This window comes from Typopeltis vanoorti, chromosome 5 (genome assembly GCF_054136105.1).
Source record: "Typopeltis vanoorti isolate ZY-2024b chromosome 5, IOZ_Tvanoo_1.0, whole genome shotgun sequence".
NCBI lineage: Eukaryota > Metazoa > Arthropoda > Arachnida > Uropygi > Thelyphonidae > Typopeltis > Typopeltis vanoorti.
The window spans coordinates 84086727-84109254 of record NC_143553.1 but is presented as its reverse complement, the minus strand read 5'-3'; the positions used below and the strand labels follow the sequence as shown (position 1 = coordinate 84109254).

Genomic DNA, 22528 nt, shown 5'->3' with positions numbered 1-22528 from the left:
AACTGGAAAATTCCATACATTATAAATAAATGCCTCACATGGAGGGAAAGGTGTAGGAAGGTATAACTAGATATTAACTTTTATAAATATTAACTAGAATAATATAACTAACAACACAATCAAATGAAAGTTGCTTCTAAGGAAAAGTTTGAATTTTTCAATAACCAGACTTCAATTTTGATTTATCCTATGATTTCAGAAGTATGATAGTGTAGATGTTACAATGCATAAAGTTTTCCTTTAAAAAATGTGAGCGTTGTGATAGAGAGGAGGAGGAGGAGAGATAAAATTCAGATGTATCCCTAAAAAAGTGTAGCAATTTAGGGATAATTCCTAAGGGTGATATTTCAAGATGATATTACTCTGTCAGAGCCTACATACAACAGTGAGCAATTTTTCTCATTTATTATAAGGATGGCACTTCACATATCATTAATGAATGTTAACTTCACACTATCATTAATGCAAAACTGCTAAAACAATTAGTTACTTTGCTCATCATTATAATTGATATTTGGTGACATTAGTAACAGAAACCAATGTTGTCATTCTTATTATGGGAAGGAGAGTGCAGGAGATGCCACCAGGCAAAAGAAGTAAGGGGGGGGAGACCTAAACAATGATGGCTGGACAGCTTGAGAGGACCTCCAAGACCTCAGACTAGAGGAGAAAATGGCCTTGGACAGAACTGAGTGGTGATCCACTGTACCAACCCTACTTCAGTGGGAATGAAGCTGAACAAGTGTAACAGTAAGCATATATAGAATAATACAAACCACAGATGACTGGTACAATTGCTATTTTCATAATGTTATTGTTAAATAATTATATATATATTAACCCATTAAAATTGTATTCTTATAAATTTACATGATGCTATTGAACAGTGACACAGAGAGAGAGAGAGATCACTAAGAAATACACTTGACAAAAATAAATCTGTATTCTTTGATTCTGGAAGAGAAAAATGTAAAGGGAAGTAAAATAAGACAATACGAACACATAAAAAACACAATAATGTTTATTATTAATCTCCATAACCAAATATTTCGATCTGAAATGTGCAGATCATCTTCAGTGTAATTAACAATTCAAAAAATGCAGAATAGCAACAGATTTCATAAGTGAGAAATGTGCCATGTGCTAGAATGGTTACAGTACACTACACATGAAATCAATATATATATAAGGGAGGGGGGAGAAATCTGGAAAGTTATGGTAAACAAATAGACAAAAATGATATTAAAGCAACTGATATAACCACAAGAAAGAACATACTAGTAGCAGAGTTATGAAGGTAACTTATATTCTTATATCCTCATATGTTCTTTCGTTCTTTCTTGTGGTTATATCTTTTAGCATCAATTTTGTTCTAGGTGTTTATTGAAGCTTTCCAGACTCCACCCCCTCATATATATACAGTATATATAACAATTTGTAGTATTAACTCAGAATTGGGATATGTTCATATTTATATATACTGACTATAACCAAGACTAGAATAACAATTAAATTTATTCAAAACGCAACATGTTTCATCAGATTGTCCTACTTCTTCAGGTGTAGGAACATAGAAAGCAAATAAACACTATAAGAAACATCATATCACTATAAAAACGACTATTATAAAATTCAGTTTACTTTGAACTGTAGCTACAGTCCACGTTGAAGTTCTATTTTGAGGCAGCTGCGTGCGTATGATTTCATGAGTGTGCCAATATCGGATAGCAGAGCTGAAAGAGTCCGGTAGATTATAGCTAAGGTTATTATTTATGTGATGAGGTTCCATAACAATTTCCTTAGACTCGACTGTGCGGCGCTCCACCTCGTCATTGCATGTATGAAGGTTTGAAGTTGTTGTTCAGTTTATCTCATGTTGACGGCCTTCATCATTTGTGTTTACTGAAAACAGTACATGGCTTGACAGGGCACTTGCTCTAGTTCTTTTGTAGGCAATGTCCCTCTGGTGTTCTTCCAGACGTAGGGGATGGATTTTTCAGTTTGGCCATAGTATTGCTTCCCGCAGTCACACATTACTTTGTACACTCCTGGGAATTGTATATGGTTGTGAGCTTGTTTGTATTTGCTTAAAATCGATCTTAGTTTAGGAAGAGTAGAGAAACAGATTTCTATATTGAATGTTTGTAAAATTCTTTTAGTTTTGTGGAGAGCAGGCTGATGTATGGTAAGGAGATATAACCTTTGGGGTTGTCTTGTGTTTCTGAGTTGTTTTGATGGCGGTGGTATAGATACTTATTAATAGTTTTCGACTAATAGATTAGCTAATTAATAATTAAAAGGCTGGAGTTTTAAATTTTTGATTTTTGAGATGAAATCTGTTGAGTTTTTATATATGAAGAAGAATTTCCTGCAAAACCTTTTAAAGCATCTATACCACCGCATCAAAACAACTATTAATTAGCATCTATTAGCCATTACTTGTGAAGGTTCTTTGTTGATGTTGTAGTTCATTTTTTAGCTCTTCATCATCTGACAGTATATATTTGGCACGATGTGCTACGGTTGAGATGATACCCACTTTCTGTGAAGGATAGTGATGTGAGGACGCATGCAGGTATAGTTTGCCCACCGATTAGAGGTCCCTTGACACTTCTGCGCATGTCAGAAAAAGGAGAATCCATTCCGATAATAGGGTAATCAATCTGTCTTCTGGGATGTGTTTGTTTATTATTACAGGTCGGAAAATTTAGCTTTTCTTTTACGAACATTGTAGTTTTTAAAGTGTAACTATTTTGCTTGTATAACAGTTGGAAAAATGTACGTAGAGTATTAACAAAATTAAAAAAGATATAGCATAAAACAAAAATTTAACTAAGTTTATTTTTAAGAAAGTTTTCTATAAAATAAAAATAATTATACAGAAAAACAGAAATTTTTTCAAAAGAACTTAGATATTCTAAACTTACAGTTGAGAGAAATGAGACACTTTAATGTCCTAAACCAATTAATTATTTAGGACTTGTTGTGACTCTTTTAACAAACCCATGCAAAAAAAGGTTGTAAAAAAATACCATTATCAAATCCTTTTAATCTTCATAGTCATCTGAATCGGTGTCCGAATCGCCATCACTTTCACTTAAACTGATCACCAAAGGTTTGTATAATTCTTCGATGATTCCGTCTCTGTCCCAATACATATTTTCCAATGAGGTGACATGAAAGCAATATTTTCCCCAGTTTTGAACTGTAATACTTTCAATCGCCTGTTCTGAAAGCTTAAAAAGTTTCGACGTGTCAATATCTCCAGTTACATTGCGATGGCGAATGAAACTTATCACTTTTGCCCAAACATACTCAATAGCATTAATATCGCAATGATATGGTGGTAGCCTCAAAGCTAGAAATCCATGCTCTTTGAGCATCATGTTGAATTTAAATAGTTTAGTTGTGGGCGAGTTTCTTTTGACCAAATTAAGCAATTCAATTTTTCACATATCTGGGGAATGAGAAATGTTATTTGCAGAGAGCCAATCCATAAGAACTTGCTTCTTATTAGAACAATTTGGAACTTTGTTTAATCGAATAGAGTGATATGAAGCATTATCAATTATAACAACAGCATTTTTAGGAAGGTTTGGAATCAGTTTTTCTTCTGCCCACTTTTCAAAGATGATAGAATTCATTTGCCTATGGTGATTGGCTTTGTATAGTAAGTTTGAAATTGGTAAAAAAACCCATTTCTCCACCCGCACACAAAATTATTATGCGCCACGAGGCATTTCCGGTTTGTAGCACTCCACATTCTTCTTTAGACTGCCAACATTTTCCATAAGTTAAATTACTATCAATCCAAGTTTCATCTAGATACATAATCGGTCTTTTCTCCTCCCTGAAACGTCTTATTGCTCTCAAATACTGCATTCTAGATAAAACAATGTCACTTCGCTCCATGATAAGTTTCCTTTTATTCTGGGACTTTTTAAAACAAAATCTGATTTCATGAAGTATTTTCCTTAAAGTTTCTCTTTTCCAAGGAAAATTAATTTTTTCTTTAAGCACAGGAATCAATTTCAGAACAGTTGGCATTCTTTTCTCGACCACGTAAAATTCGTGAATAGTTCTTCTTATAACGTCTACATCAAAATCATTCAAAGTTACGGTTTCGATGGTTTTTTTTTAGGAGATTTAAATTTTGGCTTACCTTCACCTTTTGAATCCCTACGAATTCTTTTAACAGTCAACCCCGATACCCCTGCAATTGCACTTGCATGTTTTATGACTTGAGAAAGGGGAACAATGAGACGATTCTTTTTTCGCAGAATTTCAGCACATTATTCATTATTCTTTTGCAAGAGCTACTGAAACGTTTAACAACAGAACTTGTGGACTGTACTAGATCCATCATACAAATTAATAATAAAAACAAAAATCAAGCTAGTACTAGTACAGCGACAGACAAGAATTGAGAGTTTATTTTTCACTTGGTTAGACTATAATAAGTTTAGTTTAATCCTTTATCCAAGTGTGAGCAAACAAAGTTTGTGCCTGAAAGTATCTTCAGGACTGGGGTAAGGTAGTGCAACACCAGGCAACACATTGCAAAGGTGAAGAAAGCTCTCATTACTCCTATCTCAGTATCTCCCATAATGCAAAGCACATCTCCTTGTGGATATGTGTAATGCTATGCATTAAGGCAAGGGCCACTACCCATACTGGTTTTGACCTTTATTGAGGTTTCGTCAGTGGTAGCCAGGCTCAGGAGTGGAGATACAAAGGCAGAAGCAATAGGAGTTGCCAAAGGGTGTGCAACCTATTATTAAATTACTCCGGATTCAGAAAAAGATGTTGAGAGTTTATTTTTCACTTGGTTAGACTATAATAAATTTAGTTTAATCCTTTATCCAAGTGTGAGCAAACAAAGTTTGCGCCTGAAAGTATCTTCAGGACTGGGGTAAGGTAGTGCAACACCAGGCGACACCGGTGATAAAGGATTAAACTAAACTTATGACACACAAGAAAGCACATGATTTCGCATGTTGGCGACCAATTCGTACATCCTTCATTTCTTCCTTCCCTTCAGCATGAATCGACTATTCTTGGCAAAATGCCAAGGAGAGATCTACAAACGGTGGGCAAACTATATCTATCTATGTGTATGTAGATTTTCAAAAGACTGAAATTTTAATAGAATCAGATGTCTTAGTAAGTCTTATGTCCAGGAAGGGAAGAGATCCATTTTCTTCAACCTCCATTGTTAATTTGATATCTTGGTTGAAGTTGTTTAAATGATTTAGAAAAGACTTAAGGTTATCGGTGCCATGTTCCCAGATAAGAAATATGTCATCTACAAATCTTAGCCAAATTTTTGGTTTAAGAGTAGCTGAGGAGATTGCCTTTTGTTCGAAATCTTCAAAAAAGATGTTAGCTAATATAGGAGACAGGGGGCTTCCCATTGCCAATCCCTTATTTTGTTTGTAAACTTTTTTCTCGTATTGAAAGTAGCCGGAGTGAATGCAATGTGATAGCAAGGAAAACATCTTTTTTGAAATCTTGTTCTTTAAAATATCGAGAACCTCTTGAGTTGGAACGTTTGTAAAGAGAGCCACTACATCAAAGCTCACCATGATATCTGAAGGCTGGAGTTTTAAATTTTGATTTTCGAGACGAAATCTGTTGAGTTTTTATATATGAAGAAGAATTTCCTGTAAAGCCTTTTAAAGATGAAGCCAGAAACTTAGATAAGCTGTAGGTAGACGAGTCAATACTATCTACAATTGGTCTCAGTGTGCAGTTTTCCTTGTGTATCTTTTGGAGATCATATAACCTTGGGATGAGTAGAAGCACAGACCGAGCAGCAAGGTGCATGTTGAGAGAGATCCAATGAGGGAGATACATAACAAAACAGACAACTTCTTACAAAAAGCCACAGAACTTCCACGAAACATGCGCACTGCCACTCGGTCTTTACATCCACTCATCCCAAGGTTATATGGTCTCCCAAAGATACACAAGGAAAACTGCACACTGAGACCAATTGTAGATAGTATTGACTCGCCTACCTACAGCTTATCTAAGTTTCTGGCTTCATCTTTAAAAGGTTTTACAGGAAATTCTTCTTCATATATAAAAAAATGCAACAGATTTCGTCTCGAAAATCAAAAATTTAAAACTTCAGCCTTCAGATATCATGGTGAGCTTTGACGTGGTGGCTCTCTTTAGAAACATTCCAACTCAAGAGGTTCTTGAAATTTTAAAGAACAAGATTTCAAAAAAGATGTTTTCCTTGCTATCACATTGCGAACAAACAAAATAAGGGATTGGCAATGGGATGCTTCCCCTGTCTCCTATATTAGCTAACATATTTTTTGAAGATTCCGAACAAAAGTCAATCTCCTCAGCTACTCTTAAACCAAAAATTTGGCTCAGATTTGAAGATGGCATATTTCTTATCTGGGAACATGGCACCGATAACTTTAGTCTTTTCTAAATCATTTAAACAACTTCCACCAAGATATCAAATTAACAGTGGAGGTTGAAGAAAATGGATCTCTTCCCTTCCTGGACGTAAGACTTACTAAGACATCTGATTCTATTAAAATCTCAATCTTTAGAAAATCTACACACACACACAGATAGCATTATACATACCTGTAAGGATATGTGCTTTGCATTATGGGATACTAAGACAAGTGATGTGACATCATTAGCTTCCATGTACGAGTTGCCCCAGTCTTGATTATATTTCAGGTGCAAACATTGTTTGCTTGTTTGTCACTTGCATAAAGGATTAAACCAAGTATATAACTTCTTAGTATCTTTAGTTTATATATAACCAAGTGGAAAAACTTCCAGCAAGCTTTGAATAGAGAAGACCTATGAAGTCATTCACAGAACTGAAATGGGACTTATGGCAAATTCTATAACTGACACAAGAAGACTCATTCGACAGAGACTGATAGCCAGGCACACTAAAATGAAGACCTTGTTAAATTGGCACAAAGAGCATGCCAAATGGATCACTGATAAGTGAAAAATAGTAATTTTTTTCTGACAAGAAGATCAAGGGAAAAATTCAACCCTGATTGTCTGGAATCAATAGTTAAATTATAAGCCAATCAGATGATCTTGGGCTGAATGTTGTATCATGGTGTTAATTGATTGCATTTCACAAACGGTTTAGCGATTGCACAAGGGTCCAGAAAATTTTAGAAGGAATGCTGCCTACTATCAGAGGCCACTTTACCATAACGATGAATTGCATCTTTCAAGATGACTCTGTCCTTTGTTCTAGGGCAAAAATGTAAGTAATGCTATTATAACTCTAAAATGCACCATACAAATAGAGCTCAGCACTTAAATAAAGCTTTACTTTTTGTAGCAGGTTAACAACTGGCTCAATGAACACTCGATTCATTGTTTGCTTGTTTGTCACTTGGATAAAGGATTGTTTCCTGGAAAGGATTGTTTCCTGGGCTATTTCCAGGAAATAGCCCAGATCTCAACTCCACTGAGAATTTGTGGTACCAATGGAGACTGAAATACTCAAGAACCTAAAAACACTTTGGGAGTGCCAAGAAGCCATTATAAGGATATGGAACCAAGATTTCACAGTTGCATCCATTAGGAAATGATTTTGTCAATGCTCTGCTGATCCAAGCTGCAATAAAGGCAAGCCCACAAAGTACTAAACAGCAAAAAGTGAATTTTTAGCTTTGAATGTTTAGTAAAACTGTGTAGTTTAACTAAATTTTGATACCAGTATTTGTTCTAAGTGTAAGTGAAAATATCAGTGTCCACTCCATTTTGAAATATGTGAAAATTTGTCAAGTTTGCTGTCATTTCCTAATTGTCACATCTTGTACTAAAAAGAGCCAATATTAATCAAAAATAAAAATGTTATATTATCTTATTCATTATTTGCAACAATTATTGTTATTATCCCTTTTCAAATAGGCATTCAAATTTAATTACCAAAAAAACATGGTTACAGCAGGTGATGCGGTTTCTATGAACGTGTGTGTATAAAAGAAATAATTATCACATACATTGATACTGTATGTGTGAAGATTCATAACAAAAATCATATATATATTTTTTTAAAGAATCACAATGATCTCTCATTACAGTGATCAAAAGAATAATTTGCTATAGTGGAAGGTTTGCTATACAGATGTTATGGAGCTTTAGCTGGGATTGACAATGTGTTATAGTGAATAAGCAAACTATAAGTGTTTGCTACAATAAGAATTTATAAATGAATGAAACATTAATGTTGAAAGTTTTTTCACTTGGTTATATTATGCATTAAAGATGTCAAGAAATTATATTCTTGGTTTAATCCTTTATCCAAGTGTAAGCAAAGAAAGTTTGCATGTGAAATAACATCACAACTGGGCTATTTGTATACAGAGGCTAACAAATTCACATCAATTGCCTTAGTATCCCATAATGCAAGGCCCATATCCTTAAGGACATGTATAATGCATTATGGGAAGGGTTACTACCCAGACTGGTTTCAACCTTTATCGAGTATCACTGGTGGAAGCCAGTCCCAGAAGAGATACTAAGGTTGAAGTAATGAAGTAGTCATATATTTCACATATACAAGTACGTCAAAAGGTGTCACACCTTATTGGAGTAGCTAAGTCGTAAAGTTACTTCGTGCATAAACTTTGTTTTAATACACTTGGATAAAGAATGAAACCAAGAATATAATTTCTTGGCATCTTTAATTTATAGAATGAAATATAATTCAACTCACTTATCTGAAAGCACTCTAATTCTCTCCCCATCTTTTTTTCGTTGGGCTTCTGCCTCTTGTCTAGTTACACGGCAGTCTTCAGTTAGAGCATGCATATGATCTCTGGATAGCTGAGTTTGTTCCTCTAACTGTGCCTGAAGCGATGTTACCTATCAAAGAGGCAAAAAATAGTAACAGAGAGGAAAAAAAAAAACTAGTGTTTTAAAGCTGAAAATAATTATATCAAATCATGATATGATGTACTAAGGTTAATCTTCATTGCTGCCCTATTAGGCTACAACCTATCTGTCATTTTGATAATTACTTGGCATCTCTCATACTCTGAAACTTGACTAGCAAACAATGCTATGTTACTGAAGATCCCTAGCTTCCACAAAGAAGGCAAAAATCTTTAAAACAGGTGTCAGGATAGTTATATTTTCTCGAAAGCACATCATTCTGCAAAATGGTCAATCATTTTAGCACATAGCAGAACAAATTGATATGGTAAAACCCAGTCTCAAGTAATGTGTGTGTGTGAGTGAGAGAGAGGGAGGGAGGGAGGAGTCTGAAGCTTTATTTCAAACAAAAGTTTGTTTGCACTTTCTGAGGGAGATAAATGTGATTGAAGTATTTTCATTCAGACTTTTAAACAGACAATTGTCTGACGTTAAGTAATGTAAAACATTAAGATAATCTCCTGAATATATATTGTAACTTTATATGAATTATGCAATAAGTGTATTGGTATTCAGCAAGTACAGAAGTCAAGAGATAAGTTAATCCAAGGTTTAAAAAAAAAAAAATCCCAATTTAAAAATGATATTGCTTGTCTGTTAGTCTATTTATCAGTATGGAGTGAGCACTTGTTACTAAGACTCCAATTAAGATCATCGGATTCACAATGTAATCCAATTATCAGATTAGAAGCAAGAACAAAGAAATGTATGTGGAGAGAGAGAGAGAATCAAAGATTTTAAGGAGATTTAAAAGTACAACTCAAAATTAAGGAACAGCATTTCATGACAGAAGAGTAGATTAGAAGAAATAACCCTTCAAATGAAAGATAAAAATGCAGATTTCTGAATGACAAAGTAAATAATAGGTGTGATACAGATGCAAACCTAATAATATAAACAGTAAGCTGCATATTTTAATCTGATTTGATTCATGCTTCCAGTATAAATATGATAATTAGATAAACAGCAAATCAAAATAGCCAATGCAAGCAAATTTGCTGTGGTTAATAAAACAGTTATTACAAATACTATGGCAAGTAAAAACTAGTTTTTGCATTTGCATTATTGCTGATAGTTTGGATCCACAGATCATATATGTAGCATGAATGATATTTTTTTGAGTCACTTAGACAATGCTTAAAACTAGAAGCTGCAGAGGCATTTGAAAGTTCAAATCCCAATTTCATATCAGAAGCTCTATATCAGACTGAGTCTATATGAGAATGAGTAAAATATTTTTAATATTTTACTCAAACAGTCCACAATATACAAGATTGAGTTATTTAAACAGATAAAGCAAAAAAGAATTGCTAGTGAAATAAAAAAACATGCAGATGGAAATGGATAAGCCATATACCACAAATGGATAGATGAGCAATTCCAAGAATAGTTTTGACATAGATCCTAGAATGAAAAAGGAAATGCCTTATCACAGGAGATGAAAATCATCAACCACCTAAGACAATCTGCACATTTGTTTACACTAAATTAAAGTATTAATAAAAACAAGAATTGCTAAAAGAAAAAAATAATACCTAATGTTATAACCTAGTAGGCAAACAAGGTTTTCCATTTTGAAACAAAAAAACATTTCTGAAATATTGAGAACTTAGAAGAATACAACTTTAACATGAGTTGTCTCGATACTGCACTTACTTAAAAGACAAGATGCACAAACTCTGAATACCGTGTTAATTCATGTTTGAAAGACGTCTTTTTCATAAGCAAAACTTTAATAGTCCTTAATGGCAATGCTTTAAGTGAGGCTTAACAAGGTTGGGATACATTCAGTACCATCCCTCTGAGAGTCATCATCATCACCACTACAATGAAATATAATATAGAAAGATGCATGTACCATCATGAATATATAGTTTTAGAATACCATAAAAATACAGATACTATTTAATTAATGCAACTATGCAATTGCAACAATATAGGCTCTTCATTTGAAAAGATCCAAATTCATATCCTGTCCAGCATGCAAGGAAAATTTATCAGCACATTTTTTATAATTCAAATGTTTCTGAGCTGTCAGCTCCGAGTCGCAGTTACCTTGTAGCTACATCTTGCTTAATCTATCTCTGGATGAGCATATCTTCATCAGAGAGAGTAATCTGTTTCAGTAGTATATTTTAGTGGCATTGTAAAAAATGTGGGTGAATGAAATTACTGTGCTCTAACTCATGGATGTCGTAATGAAGGAAAAAAACTACATACAGAATTTTTTCTTTCTTTTTATAACTTTATTAAAACACTGGCATTAAAACTCAACAACAGCATAATCACAACCTGATAGGCCACATAAAATCACAGATTGAGTGCTGAAGCACGTGGAATGAAAAAAATCATTTGTCCTTTGTTGAAATACTCTCTAAATCATGAAAAGCTTCTACGAGCAACACCAGCATCACAAACAGGCTAGGCCCCCTAATTCTAGTGAAGAGAAATTTTAAGGCTGTGGCATATAATAATATTCTGGACAATTCCGTGCTTCCAATATTTTGTTAAATCAGTTTGGTGAAGGTCCTTTCCTTTATCAACATAATGCCCTATCCACAAAGCAAGGTCTATGCAGAAATAATTTAATGAAATGGGTATTGAAGCACTTGATTGGCCTGCACGAAGAACACAGGTTTCCATGGCTGAACACAAGCCTAACATCAGCAAGCAAAGGTAATGCCAAGCATTGAGTAGTTCAAAGAGCAAGTCTAGGTTTAGTAGATACCAGGAGTGTACTACATGTCCAAATTTGTGCCAACTATGAAGTTTGGTGTAAAATGAGACATTATGGTCTGGAATTGTTTTTAATGGTTAAGGCCCCCTAGTTCTAGTGAAGAGAAATTTTAAGGCAGTGGCATATAATAATATTCTGGACAATTCGTGCTTCCAATTTTATTAAATCAGTTTGAAGGTCCTTTCCTTTATCAACACAATGCCCTATCCACAAAATAAGGTCTATGCAGAAATGGTTTAATGAGATGGGTACTGAAGCACTGATTGGCCTACACAGAGCATCGATATCAATGCCACTGAGCTCCTGTGAATGAACTGGAATGCCAACCACAAGCCAGGTCAAATTTCTTAACATCAGTGACTAACTTCCTAATCTCTTCTGAAAGAATGAAAGGGGGATTATTGCAGCAACATACCAAAAGCTAATGAAAAGGCCCTCCCCAGAAGATTGAAGGCTGTTATTGCATATCCATATTCATGCCTTTTCCTATTAGAGTGAGAGCTAAGATGAGTAGGCATCTGGATATTTTTTGAGCATAAATGGTAAATGTAATGGTGATAGCACATTTAACTTGACACCCAATGAAGTGAATTTCATTGAAAATACATATACAGGGTGTTCGGGATAAATTTGACATATTTATAATTAATTATATTTTTCCGTAAGTTACATGTATTAACACACACTTCTCTTCATTTAAAAGTTTGGACCCTTCTTCATTCATATACAAGATGTCAGAAAGGATGGATAGCTGTAACCCACCTGAATCATGGAAGAGAATAACTTGTATCATGATGATTCGTGCCCGCCATCAAAATAAGGATATTACGACTGCTGCCCAATGCTCCCTGAATACAGTAAAAACAATCAGGCATGAACTAGAGACTTGCAATGGTGACTACGAGGATGTAGCAAGAAGAAAGATCCCTAGCAGACGATCTGATTGCGTTCGTACAGCAGAATTCCTCGCAAATCTGCAGGAACAGGTGTTGAAGAACCCTGGCATTGGAATTCGGGCTTTGTTCGTGGAGTTGCTAACTGTAGTCAAGCCCTGGATAACAAGGGTAGCCAATGGTAGGCCGTATGTATGGCAGCAGGATTCGGCCCCTTGCCACACCTCTGGGAAAAGTCAAAAATGGTTGTCTGAAAATTTCTACGACTTCACCAGTCCAAATGTTTGGCCTCCAAACTCCCCAGACCTTAACCCCATGGATTATTTGTATGGGGCGCAGTTGAAAAAGACACCAATCGCACTTCCAGTAATACAAAAGCCCAGTTAATGGATAAAATTAAAACAGTTTTTGCGGCCCTTCCCAGGGAGACTGTAGCATCAGCTTGTTCGAGGTTCCGAAGCAGAATTGAAGCTGTGATCGATGCTAATGGTGGTTATTTTGAGTAAATCTTGTTGATAGTATTGTAATTAACTCTGCCTGTAATGTTTTTTTGTCAATTCATTAAATTTAATAGATACAAAGAAGATTTTCTTTTTCCTTACGAAACTGTCAAATTTATCCCGAACACCCTGTACATTATTGTACAATGAGACCTGTGCAGTTAAACAGTGGTGTTTAACTGCACACCATCACACATCCTTTTATCCACGTTATCAGTTTTTCTTCATGCCCTCTGCCCCATTTTCTCCAATTAAACATAAGTGTTCTGTTCACAATCCTGTTAAATGCCTTTGCAAAGACTAACAATACTGTGGTATAGCTATTCCCTTTATCCAACTTTACTGTCATTTTATCAAATGAAAGCGAGTAAATTACTAAGCCAAACCTCCATTTACAAAGTTTTGCTGTCTCCCATAAAGTATCATATTCCTATCCAACCATGCCTGAATTCTATCTTTAACCAACTTTTCCGATACCTTTACCACCAATCCTGAGATACTGATTATCTATAATTTGCTACCTCTGTCTTTGAGCTTGCTTTATGTAACAGAATTATCTGGCCTTCTTTCAATTTCCTTAAGATTTTGCCATTGCAGAGATTTAAAGTAAACAACATGGTTAGAGGCCATTTGTCTCAAACTTTCTCATAACACACACACACACACACACACACACACACACACACACACACACACACACACACACACACACACACACACACACACACACACACACACACACGCACACACACACACACACACAGGCTAATATACCATCAAATCTTATGGCTGTATTCACATTCAGGTTTCTTAATATCATAATCCTTCAACTCATCTGCCTCTAATCTTAGATCAGTCACTGCATTATCTTCACTGGAGTGATATAATTTTGCAAAGGATCACTCAGTATTTCAACTAATTCAACCATTTCTTCTGCTTCTGTCACGTCATCAGCATTCATTGAAATTATACTTCCATAATTATTCTTCCTTTTACTTGCTACACAGCGAGAGAACTCTTTGTAATTTCACTACTTGGCTAACCTGATTTCTATTTCCTTAGCATGCTGCTTACCCGTCTTGCTTGTGCTTTGTACTACTCATGAATTTGAGATCACATTTCTCTTTATATTCTTTATACATTCTATTTTTCTGCAGTTCATTCTTCATGATGCTACTCATTCATTTAATTCCCATCTGATTTACCCCCCCCCCTCGCATTATGCAATTTAATGCTGCTTTCCTCAAACTTTCCATGACCATTTGACATAAGAAATGAAAACACATGGAAAACACTTGGAACAAAGTGAAAATACATTGTTCCAAGGTGTTTCCCAAGTTGGTCACAATCACCAGCTTTCTACTTCCACATCCTTTTTAAAATAAAAATTCCACATGCTTAGTCATTTCCCAAATCATGGCCACATGATCACTTTCTCTAGTTGGAGGTGCTATCTTAATTATGGACAAATCCTCTGACTGCTATCACCAGATACTCATCAAAAATCCCAAACTCTAGATCAGTTCCATCAGATGGCATTTTAGGTAATTACCTCACTCAATAATGTAAAAATTTCACTTCCTTCTTCGTGTAGCCTTCCCCTCTCTTCCCCAATAATGATTACTTGGTCTGTGCTCATTGAGCTAACATGTCAATGCATGTCCTCTACATTTTCCTTTCCACTCTTGGCATATCTCCTTCTCTAGCTCTTTCCATCTGCTGCTGGATATAGGCCTTCCCTCAATCTGTCTTTAGCCAATATCCATGTCCATCATTTCATGTCAAGTGTTTCTACATCATCCCTCCACTTTTTCTTTGGCGATATTTCCTTTTCTTGGTATCCACCTGTGTTACCCTGACCTAAACCAGCAAGCAATCATATGTTTTGCCCTGTTAGGATCACATCAGATAGCCTTAATTAATAACCTCAATTTCCTCTTAAAGTTCTATTCTTGTTAGTTATAATTCTTCTGCTATTATCAGCAATACACCTCCCTGAGTTCTATTCCTCTCTATCCTTCCTGAAAATATAATATTCCTTACATTCCATCTCCATAACTATATCTTCCTCCATCAACCAGGTCTCACTAATGTCTATAATTTTTGGCCAAGTTGAGCAAACCAATGCGAAAAACTCCTCTTTCTTGTTTGTGATGCTTCTGACAGTATATTTCAGAACATACTTTTATTTCTTCTTATTATGTATAAAATAACTAGACAATATTTACACTATATGCAAATATAAGCATTAATTAATGGGGGGAAAGACACTTTAAAGAAAATAATTTTCTCAAAATATGGGTCAGGTGGAGACAGCTTGCAGATTTAGGTCTCAATAGCAAACTGGGCAAAAAAAAGAAGCATCCCATCATGCAACAGCTGTCTGTGGAAATAATTACAACTGTACATATTTTTAACACACAAAAAATAGAGAAGATAGGAGATTTAGATTATACCAGAAAAACTAATGATATAAGCAGTATTTCCAAGATTTTCATTACCTGCGTACCGCTTTTAAAATTTTAGTAGCATTAGCATACTCCCTTCTCAGGTAAAAGCAATTAAGGAGAAGTTATATTTCATTCAGTTGGAGAAGGAAAATAACCTAATTATAATGCGCAATTGTATGGTTACATTTTTGACATGTGCTGCTCGGAAAGAAGTCAAACGACATCTCCATGGGCAAGGTACATCATACGATGCAACAAGTCATGCGTTTGTAAATGGTATAAATTGGAAGAATATGATGCTCTCAAGTCAGTGCAACTGTGTCTGGGTGAAAGGGCTGACAAAGTTTGAAAGAGACGTTGTGATAGGATGCCATATGGCTCGTCTATCTGTTCAGCATATTGTTGAAAATTGGGCCATCCCAAGTCGACAATCAATGATACCATACTGAGATGGAAGAGTTGGAAAGTGAACTGCAAGTGCTACCCATAGTGGACTGCCCACCAAAATCACCGAACATGACTGCAGGGTGCTAAGAAGAATAATATATAAAGACCACCATTTGTTGGCCGACAAATGGTGGTCTTTATATCTATCTGTTCAGCATATTGTTGAAAATTGGGCCATCCCAAGTGGACAATCAATGATACCATACTGAGATGGAAGAGTTGGAAAGTGAACTGCAAGTGCTACCCATAGTGGACTGCCCACCACAATCATCGAACATGACTGCAGGGTGCTAAGAAGAATAATATATAAAGACCACCATTTGTTGGCCGACGCATTGAATGAGGAGTTCCAAGCATCAATTGAAATACGAATCTGCACAAAAGCATTCATAACCAAGGCTCACAACTGCAACATGCAAGCACCACATCATGAGAACCAACATGCAGTGCTGCCATCAGTGGTAAAAAGAGCATGTACAGTGGGACATGGAAGCTTGGAAAGCTGTATTATGGAGCAATGAATCATGCAAAATCCCTCTATCAAGCAGATGGATGGTGTGGCAGATGCCCAATGAACGCCTTTTACCAACCTGTGTAATCCCAACTATGAAATTCAGAGGTGGCAGTGTGATAGTATTTCCGTTTTTCCTGGTTTAGTTTCAGAAGTCTCTCTATGGTGCCACGAACGTTAAACTCTGAGAGGTATATGAACATCCTGGACAGTGTGATGATTCCTACTTTGTGGCATTTCTATGGAACTGACCACTGTCTCTTTCAGCAAGAGACAATGCACTGTGTCAAAAGGCTGCTGCTGTAACAACATGGTTTGTGGACATGAACATCACCATCTCAACCCTACTTGACAATAGCGACGAACTGGAGTGTCGATATGGTCAAGGGACATCCTCCCCCACAACAATCCAAGACTTCATTACATGCCTACAGGAAGAATGTCCAAAATTCCCATTGATTGCTATTGTATACTTGTGGAAAGTATGCCCTGTAGTATTGTTGCAGTCATTGCAGCAAAAGCAGGTCCTACATCTTATTAAGGTGAGCACCATGGCTTTTGTTCCTCACACTATGGTGTCTGTTGACTTCTTTCCAAGCAGTGTATGTAGAAATACAGGGCAGTAAAGACTAGTTAATTTAACAATTTTTCTCAAAATAATTCAATTTATTTGGCACCTATGCAACTAAATTTATATACCAATTTAGCAATACACAATATTTATATCATCACCAGTTATACAAATGTAGCATCCTAGCAATAATGATAGTTAGTCGAGTCATGTACGTCGATGCTGGTGAGGTAACTGAAGCAGATAAAATAGTTGAGTTACTGAGTGACTGTTTTGCAAGGGCATATCATCCATGTGAGGCTACTGCAGTGGCATATATGACAGGGACTAATGTGGGAACAGAGGTGGATGAATTGGAGGTTCTTAGGATATTGCAGAATCTCATCATAAATATGGCTTGTCAGATTAGATGGTATATCTGCTCGCATTTTATGAGAATGTGCAAGAGAACTGGCAATGCCTCTGACTAGACTAAGTCTCAGCTCTGATACAATTCCAAAGAAGTGGAAAGAGGACATGAAAATTCTCTAAGACTGCAGTAGTACATTATAGACCAATTGGTACCTCAGGAAATCAGTACTGGAAAAGATGGTCGAAAAGAGAATTCAGAAATGGCTGGATAAGAATATGATACTCTATGAGGAGCAACATGTATTTGTTCAGGCCTTAGTAATTTACTTTTTATAATAGAGTGACAGCTGAGATGGATAAAAGGAATGGCTATATGATGATTCTGATGGATTTTGCAAGGACATTTGATGGAATACCAAATGGAACTCTGTTATGCAAATTAGAACAAATGGGAATGGATATGACACTGACTATATGGATACAAGTGTAGCAGAATTTAAGAAAAAAACAGGTGACTAGTGGTGTACTGAATGGTTCTCTAGGGCCACTACTGTTTAATTTGTACATAAATGATATAGGAAATAATCTGAAGGGAAATATTCACTAGCTTGCTGATGATGCAAAACTGAGTAGAGTAACAGTTAATCAAGGCAATGTGGAGAACTCGCAGGATGGTTTAAATAGACTGTCAATATGGGCAAAAGATAATGGGTATCAGTTTAAGGTAGAGAAATGTAAAGTTATGCATTTTAGAATAAGAGATTACAAACTGTCTACCACATTGATGAACCTATACTCCAAGAAACAGGTGAAGTTAGTGATTTTTTTTTTGGAGGGGGGGAAGAGGTGCAGACAGAGTTGAAGGTTAGAGTGCATATTGCTAAGGTTGCCAAGGTAGCTCACAGGCTTACTCGACAATTGAAGACCAGACTAACTATATTCCTCTTCATAAGGCCTTGATATGTTCACATCTGGATTACTGTGCCAAGGTCTGGTTTCCTGGGTTTCTTAAGGATAAGAAAGCAGTTGAGAAGATTCAGAGGCAAGTGACCAAGATGGTTAGTGGTCTGTGAGATGTTCTCCATTGAGGACAGATTGAAGACGTGGATTGCAGAAGTTGGTTGATAGGAGAAAAAGAGGGTATATGAAGGGGAAAAAAGTTGCTTAAAGGTTTTATAGGATTGATGCAGGGAAATGATTCAGCACTTGGCTAGAAGAAGCAGAACAAGAGGTTATCCCTGGAAGTTGAGTGTAGTCGGAAGTTGAGTGTAGTCAGAATGGAATGGGTTACCAGAGTCAGCTGTGGATGCGATGTCTGTTAATGGGTTCAAGGAGAGGTATGAAAGATGTTGTGTAAATAGTTTGGTCTCCCAGGGATGAGTCTTCGGACTTCAGAGAGGTGCTCGTACAATAATGATAATAATAGTTCTACTTTGACCAAATAGAATACTTTGTCACAAACCAAATACATGTGTGTGTGCGCGCACATGCACACGTGTGCATTAGCCACATGCAGTATTAAAAGGATAACTGGCTGATTTTTGAGATCTACTTTTGAGGGGAGGGGATATAAGTTGTGCTTATCCAGTTCAATTGGCTGCATTGTAATTAAAAATTAATCCTCTTTGAGAAACCTCAAAAGTGCTATCTAAAGACCACATGTGCCTTAGGAAGAGTCTTCATTAAGGCACATAAAAGTTGTTCTGAATATGCTCAACTAAATATTACTATTAGACACCTCCAGGGAGTCCAAAGACTCATCAAGAGAGGGCACCTGCTCCACAACTGTCTCCACCACTCAATCCACCAACTGACTGCAACTACACCAACGCCATCTACCGCTGACCACCACCACTAGTATATCGAGGAATAACAATTATCCAGAACTTAAATGTGAGATAAGATGATATGAGAGAGAGAGAAAGTAATAGTTATAATGATAATCAACTTTGAGGCCATCAATATTGTTAAGGAAGGAAAATACAAATGAAAAATGGGAGGTGGGGAGCAAGAGAAGGAGAATGTGGTAAGTAAACATGGCATAGAAAAAAAAAAAGGACACTCACTTGTAATTTGAGAGTTTCCAATTGTCTATTATTTTTCTTTTCATCTAAATGTGGTCTTGAGATCTTCTCTCTTGATGTCCCTTTGACTAATATAAAAAATAAAGTCTAAGTTTTACAACATTAATTCTGCCTTTCAAATGTACTAAATTCCTTGAATAAGAAACCAAGTCTGAGGGGGGATGGGGTTACTGTTAACATACAGTAAACCAGTGCAATGGGGTAATATATTTTTTCTTCATTTTCCAAAAGGCAATGCTTGTAGAAAACAAAATTCAAATTCAAAATATATAAGGAGAAAATTAAAGCAGTGTAATTCAAGTAGAATTTATCTTATAATCATAATAAACTGATATCACCATGAATTTTTACAATTTTTTTTTTTATAATAAAAACATGCGAGGAGCTGGTTTTAAAACTATAGTAATTTCAAACTAAGGCTACATTTAATTCAGTGTCCCCCCAGATTAATAATGTTAATTATGTTCATCTGACAGCCAGTTGGACCTAACCCTTGTTATTCTAAAACCTTCTCTTCTACAATTTTCCTTAACCTTTTCACAAGTACATAAATCTTACCAGTAACACTCAAGAGGGAAATTCCTCTATAATTCACACTAGTTTTTATTATTATTAGCAGCTTAAGACATCTCCAGGGAGTCAAGAATTCATCAAGGGAGGGAGGCCATTCACCACTCACACCAGTTATCAGTTATCATACATTCTCTTAAACTATTCATACTTGATGCACATATTACACTTCGACATGAATTGGACTTTACTTAGATTGTAGACATTTTAAATCATAATTTTACTGACTAGGAACACCAAGATAAGGTAAAATAAAAACTTTAATTAAAACACAACTAGTTTCATCAGAAAGCCAACTTCTTCAGGTGTACAAATTATCGCAAACTGGAAAATAGCAAGATAAAACATGGACTTCTCATAAAAAGTTAGGAATAACAACAGTCAAATTTCAACTGGCGTCCGTGTGGAAAGTCTAGAATGAGGTGTTACTGAGTGGGAACTATCTTGAGAGCACCAGAACTGAATTAATGCACTTTGTGAGTCAGGTAAGCTATAACTTAAATTGCCGTTCATGTGTGAGGGGCCCAGAACTATTTCTTTCGATTCTAAGATGTGCCTTTCTAGTTCGTCAGCGCATTTATGGATATTAGTAGTAAGATTCCAGTCTATCTGGTGTTGACGCTCTTCTAAATTAGAGTTGGCAAAGAAAAGAACATGACTGGAGAGGGCGCTTGCATGGGTTCTGTTGTAAGAGATATCACGTTGATGCTCTTTGAGACATAGTGAGACTGACTTATCGGTTTGCCCATAATATGGTTTTCCACAACTGCAGATGATTTTATAAACTCCTGGGAACTGAAGTTGGTTATGTTTTGGTTTTGGTTGACTTAGGAAAGAACAAAGTTTTGGAAGAGTAGTGAAGCAAGTTCCAATGTTAAATTTCTTCATAATTTTCACCAATTTTGGTGATAGAGAACTTACGTATGGTAACTGAATGTGTGCAATAGGATTGGAGTTATCTTCTTGCCGAGTTGGTATATGTAGGTCTAGATGGTTTGTAATGCTTTGAGGTAGGTATCTGTTCTTCAGGAAGGTGCTTTTGAGGTAGTTAAGTTCTATTTGAAGATCTTCTTCTTCTGAAATTAGAGATCTTGCTTGATGGGCCAGAGTGGGGAAAAAAAGGTTTGTAAATTCTCGTGACTATATTCCCAGATGAGGAAGATATCATCCATGTATCGCAGCCACAGTTTGGGTTTTAATGTAGCGCTTGAAATGGCACTTTCTTCAAAGTCTTCGAGAAATATGTTGGCTAACACTGGAGATAACGGGCTGCCTATAGCTAAGCCACTGGTTTGTTTATAGATTTTTCCTTCAAATGAGAAATAGCCAGAGTTTATGCAATTTGTACGGTCTTCTGAAGATTCACAAAGCAGACACACCTTTAAGACTGAGAGTTGAAGGCATTGACTCACCTACTTACAACCTGTCCAAATACCTTGCCTCTTCCTTAAAACATCTCACTGGTAATTCCTCCTCATATATCAAAAACTCTGAAAATTTTATATCTAAGGTAAAAAATTTACAACTCAAAGAATCTGACAGAATGGTTAATTTTGATATTGTCTCTCTCTTTACAAATGTTCCCACAGAAGAAGTCCTCAATCTACTTAAAAACAGTCTCCAAAAAAAATTTTGCCCTAATAATGCATTGTGTAAACCTAGGCTATTTCTCAGTTGAAGGAAAAATCTATAAACAAACCAGTGACTTAACTGTAGGTAGCCTGTTATCTCCAGTGTTAGCCAACATATTTCTCAAAGACTTTGAAGAAAATGCCATTTCAAGCGCTACATTAAAACCCAAACTGTGGCTGCGATACATGGATGATATCTTCCTCATCTGGGAATATAGTCAAGAAAATTTATAAACCTTCTTTGATCATTTGAACAATCGCCACCATAACATCAAATTCACATCGGAACTCGAGGCAAACGGCATCCTCGTCTTTTTAGATTTAAAGATCACTAGGATGCCTGATTGTCTCAAATTTTCGATTTTTTGAAAAACAACTCACACAGATAGATACTTAACATGCCTCCTCTCATCACTTCCCTCCACAGAAACTCGGTATTATTTCCACTCTGGCCCATCAAGCAAGATCTCTAATTTCAGAAGAAGAAGATCTTCAAATAGAACTTAACCACCTCAAAAGCACCATCCTAAAGAACGGATATCCACCTCAAAGAATTGCAAACCGTTATTATGGGGAAACTGATAAGTCAGTCTCACTATGTCTTGAAGAGCATCGATGTGATATCTCTTACAACAGAACTCGTGTAAGCACCCTCTCCAGTCACGTTCTTTTCTCTGCCAACTCTATTTTAGAAGAGCGTCAACACCAGATAGACTGGAATCTTACTACTAATATCCATAAATGCACTGACGAACTAGAAAGGCACATCTTAGAATCAAAAGAAATAGTTCTGGACCCCTCATGCATGAACAGCATTTTAAGTTATAGGTTACCTGACTCACG

The 22528-nt window shown here is 36.0% G+C and overlaps 1 protein-coding gene across 1 annotated transcript in view; it reads right to left on the bottom strand.

Annotated features, from left to right (window-relative positions):
• LOC150106607 (coiled-coil domain-containing protein 77-like) overlaps positions 1-22528 on the bottom strand; it is a 183495-nt gene that overhangs the window by 62607 nt on the left and 98360 nt on the right. Inside the window, exons 5-6 of the mRNA XM_090393440.1 lie at positions 19467-19552; positions 8723-8871 (exon numbers count right to left, since the gene is read on the bottom strand). Coding sequence (XP_090249566.1) covers positions 8723-8871; positions 19467-19552 — 235 coding nt within the window. The remainder of the gene's footprint in view (positions 1-8722; positions 8872-19466; positions 19553-22528) is intronic.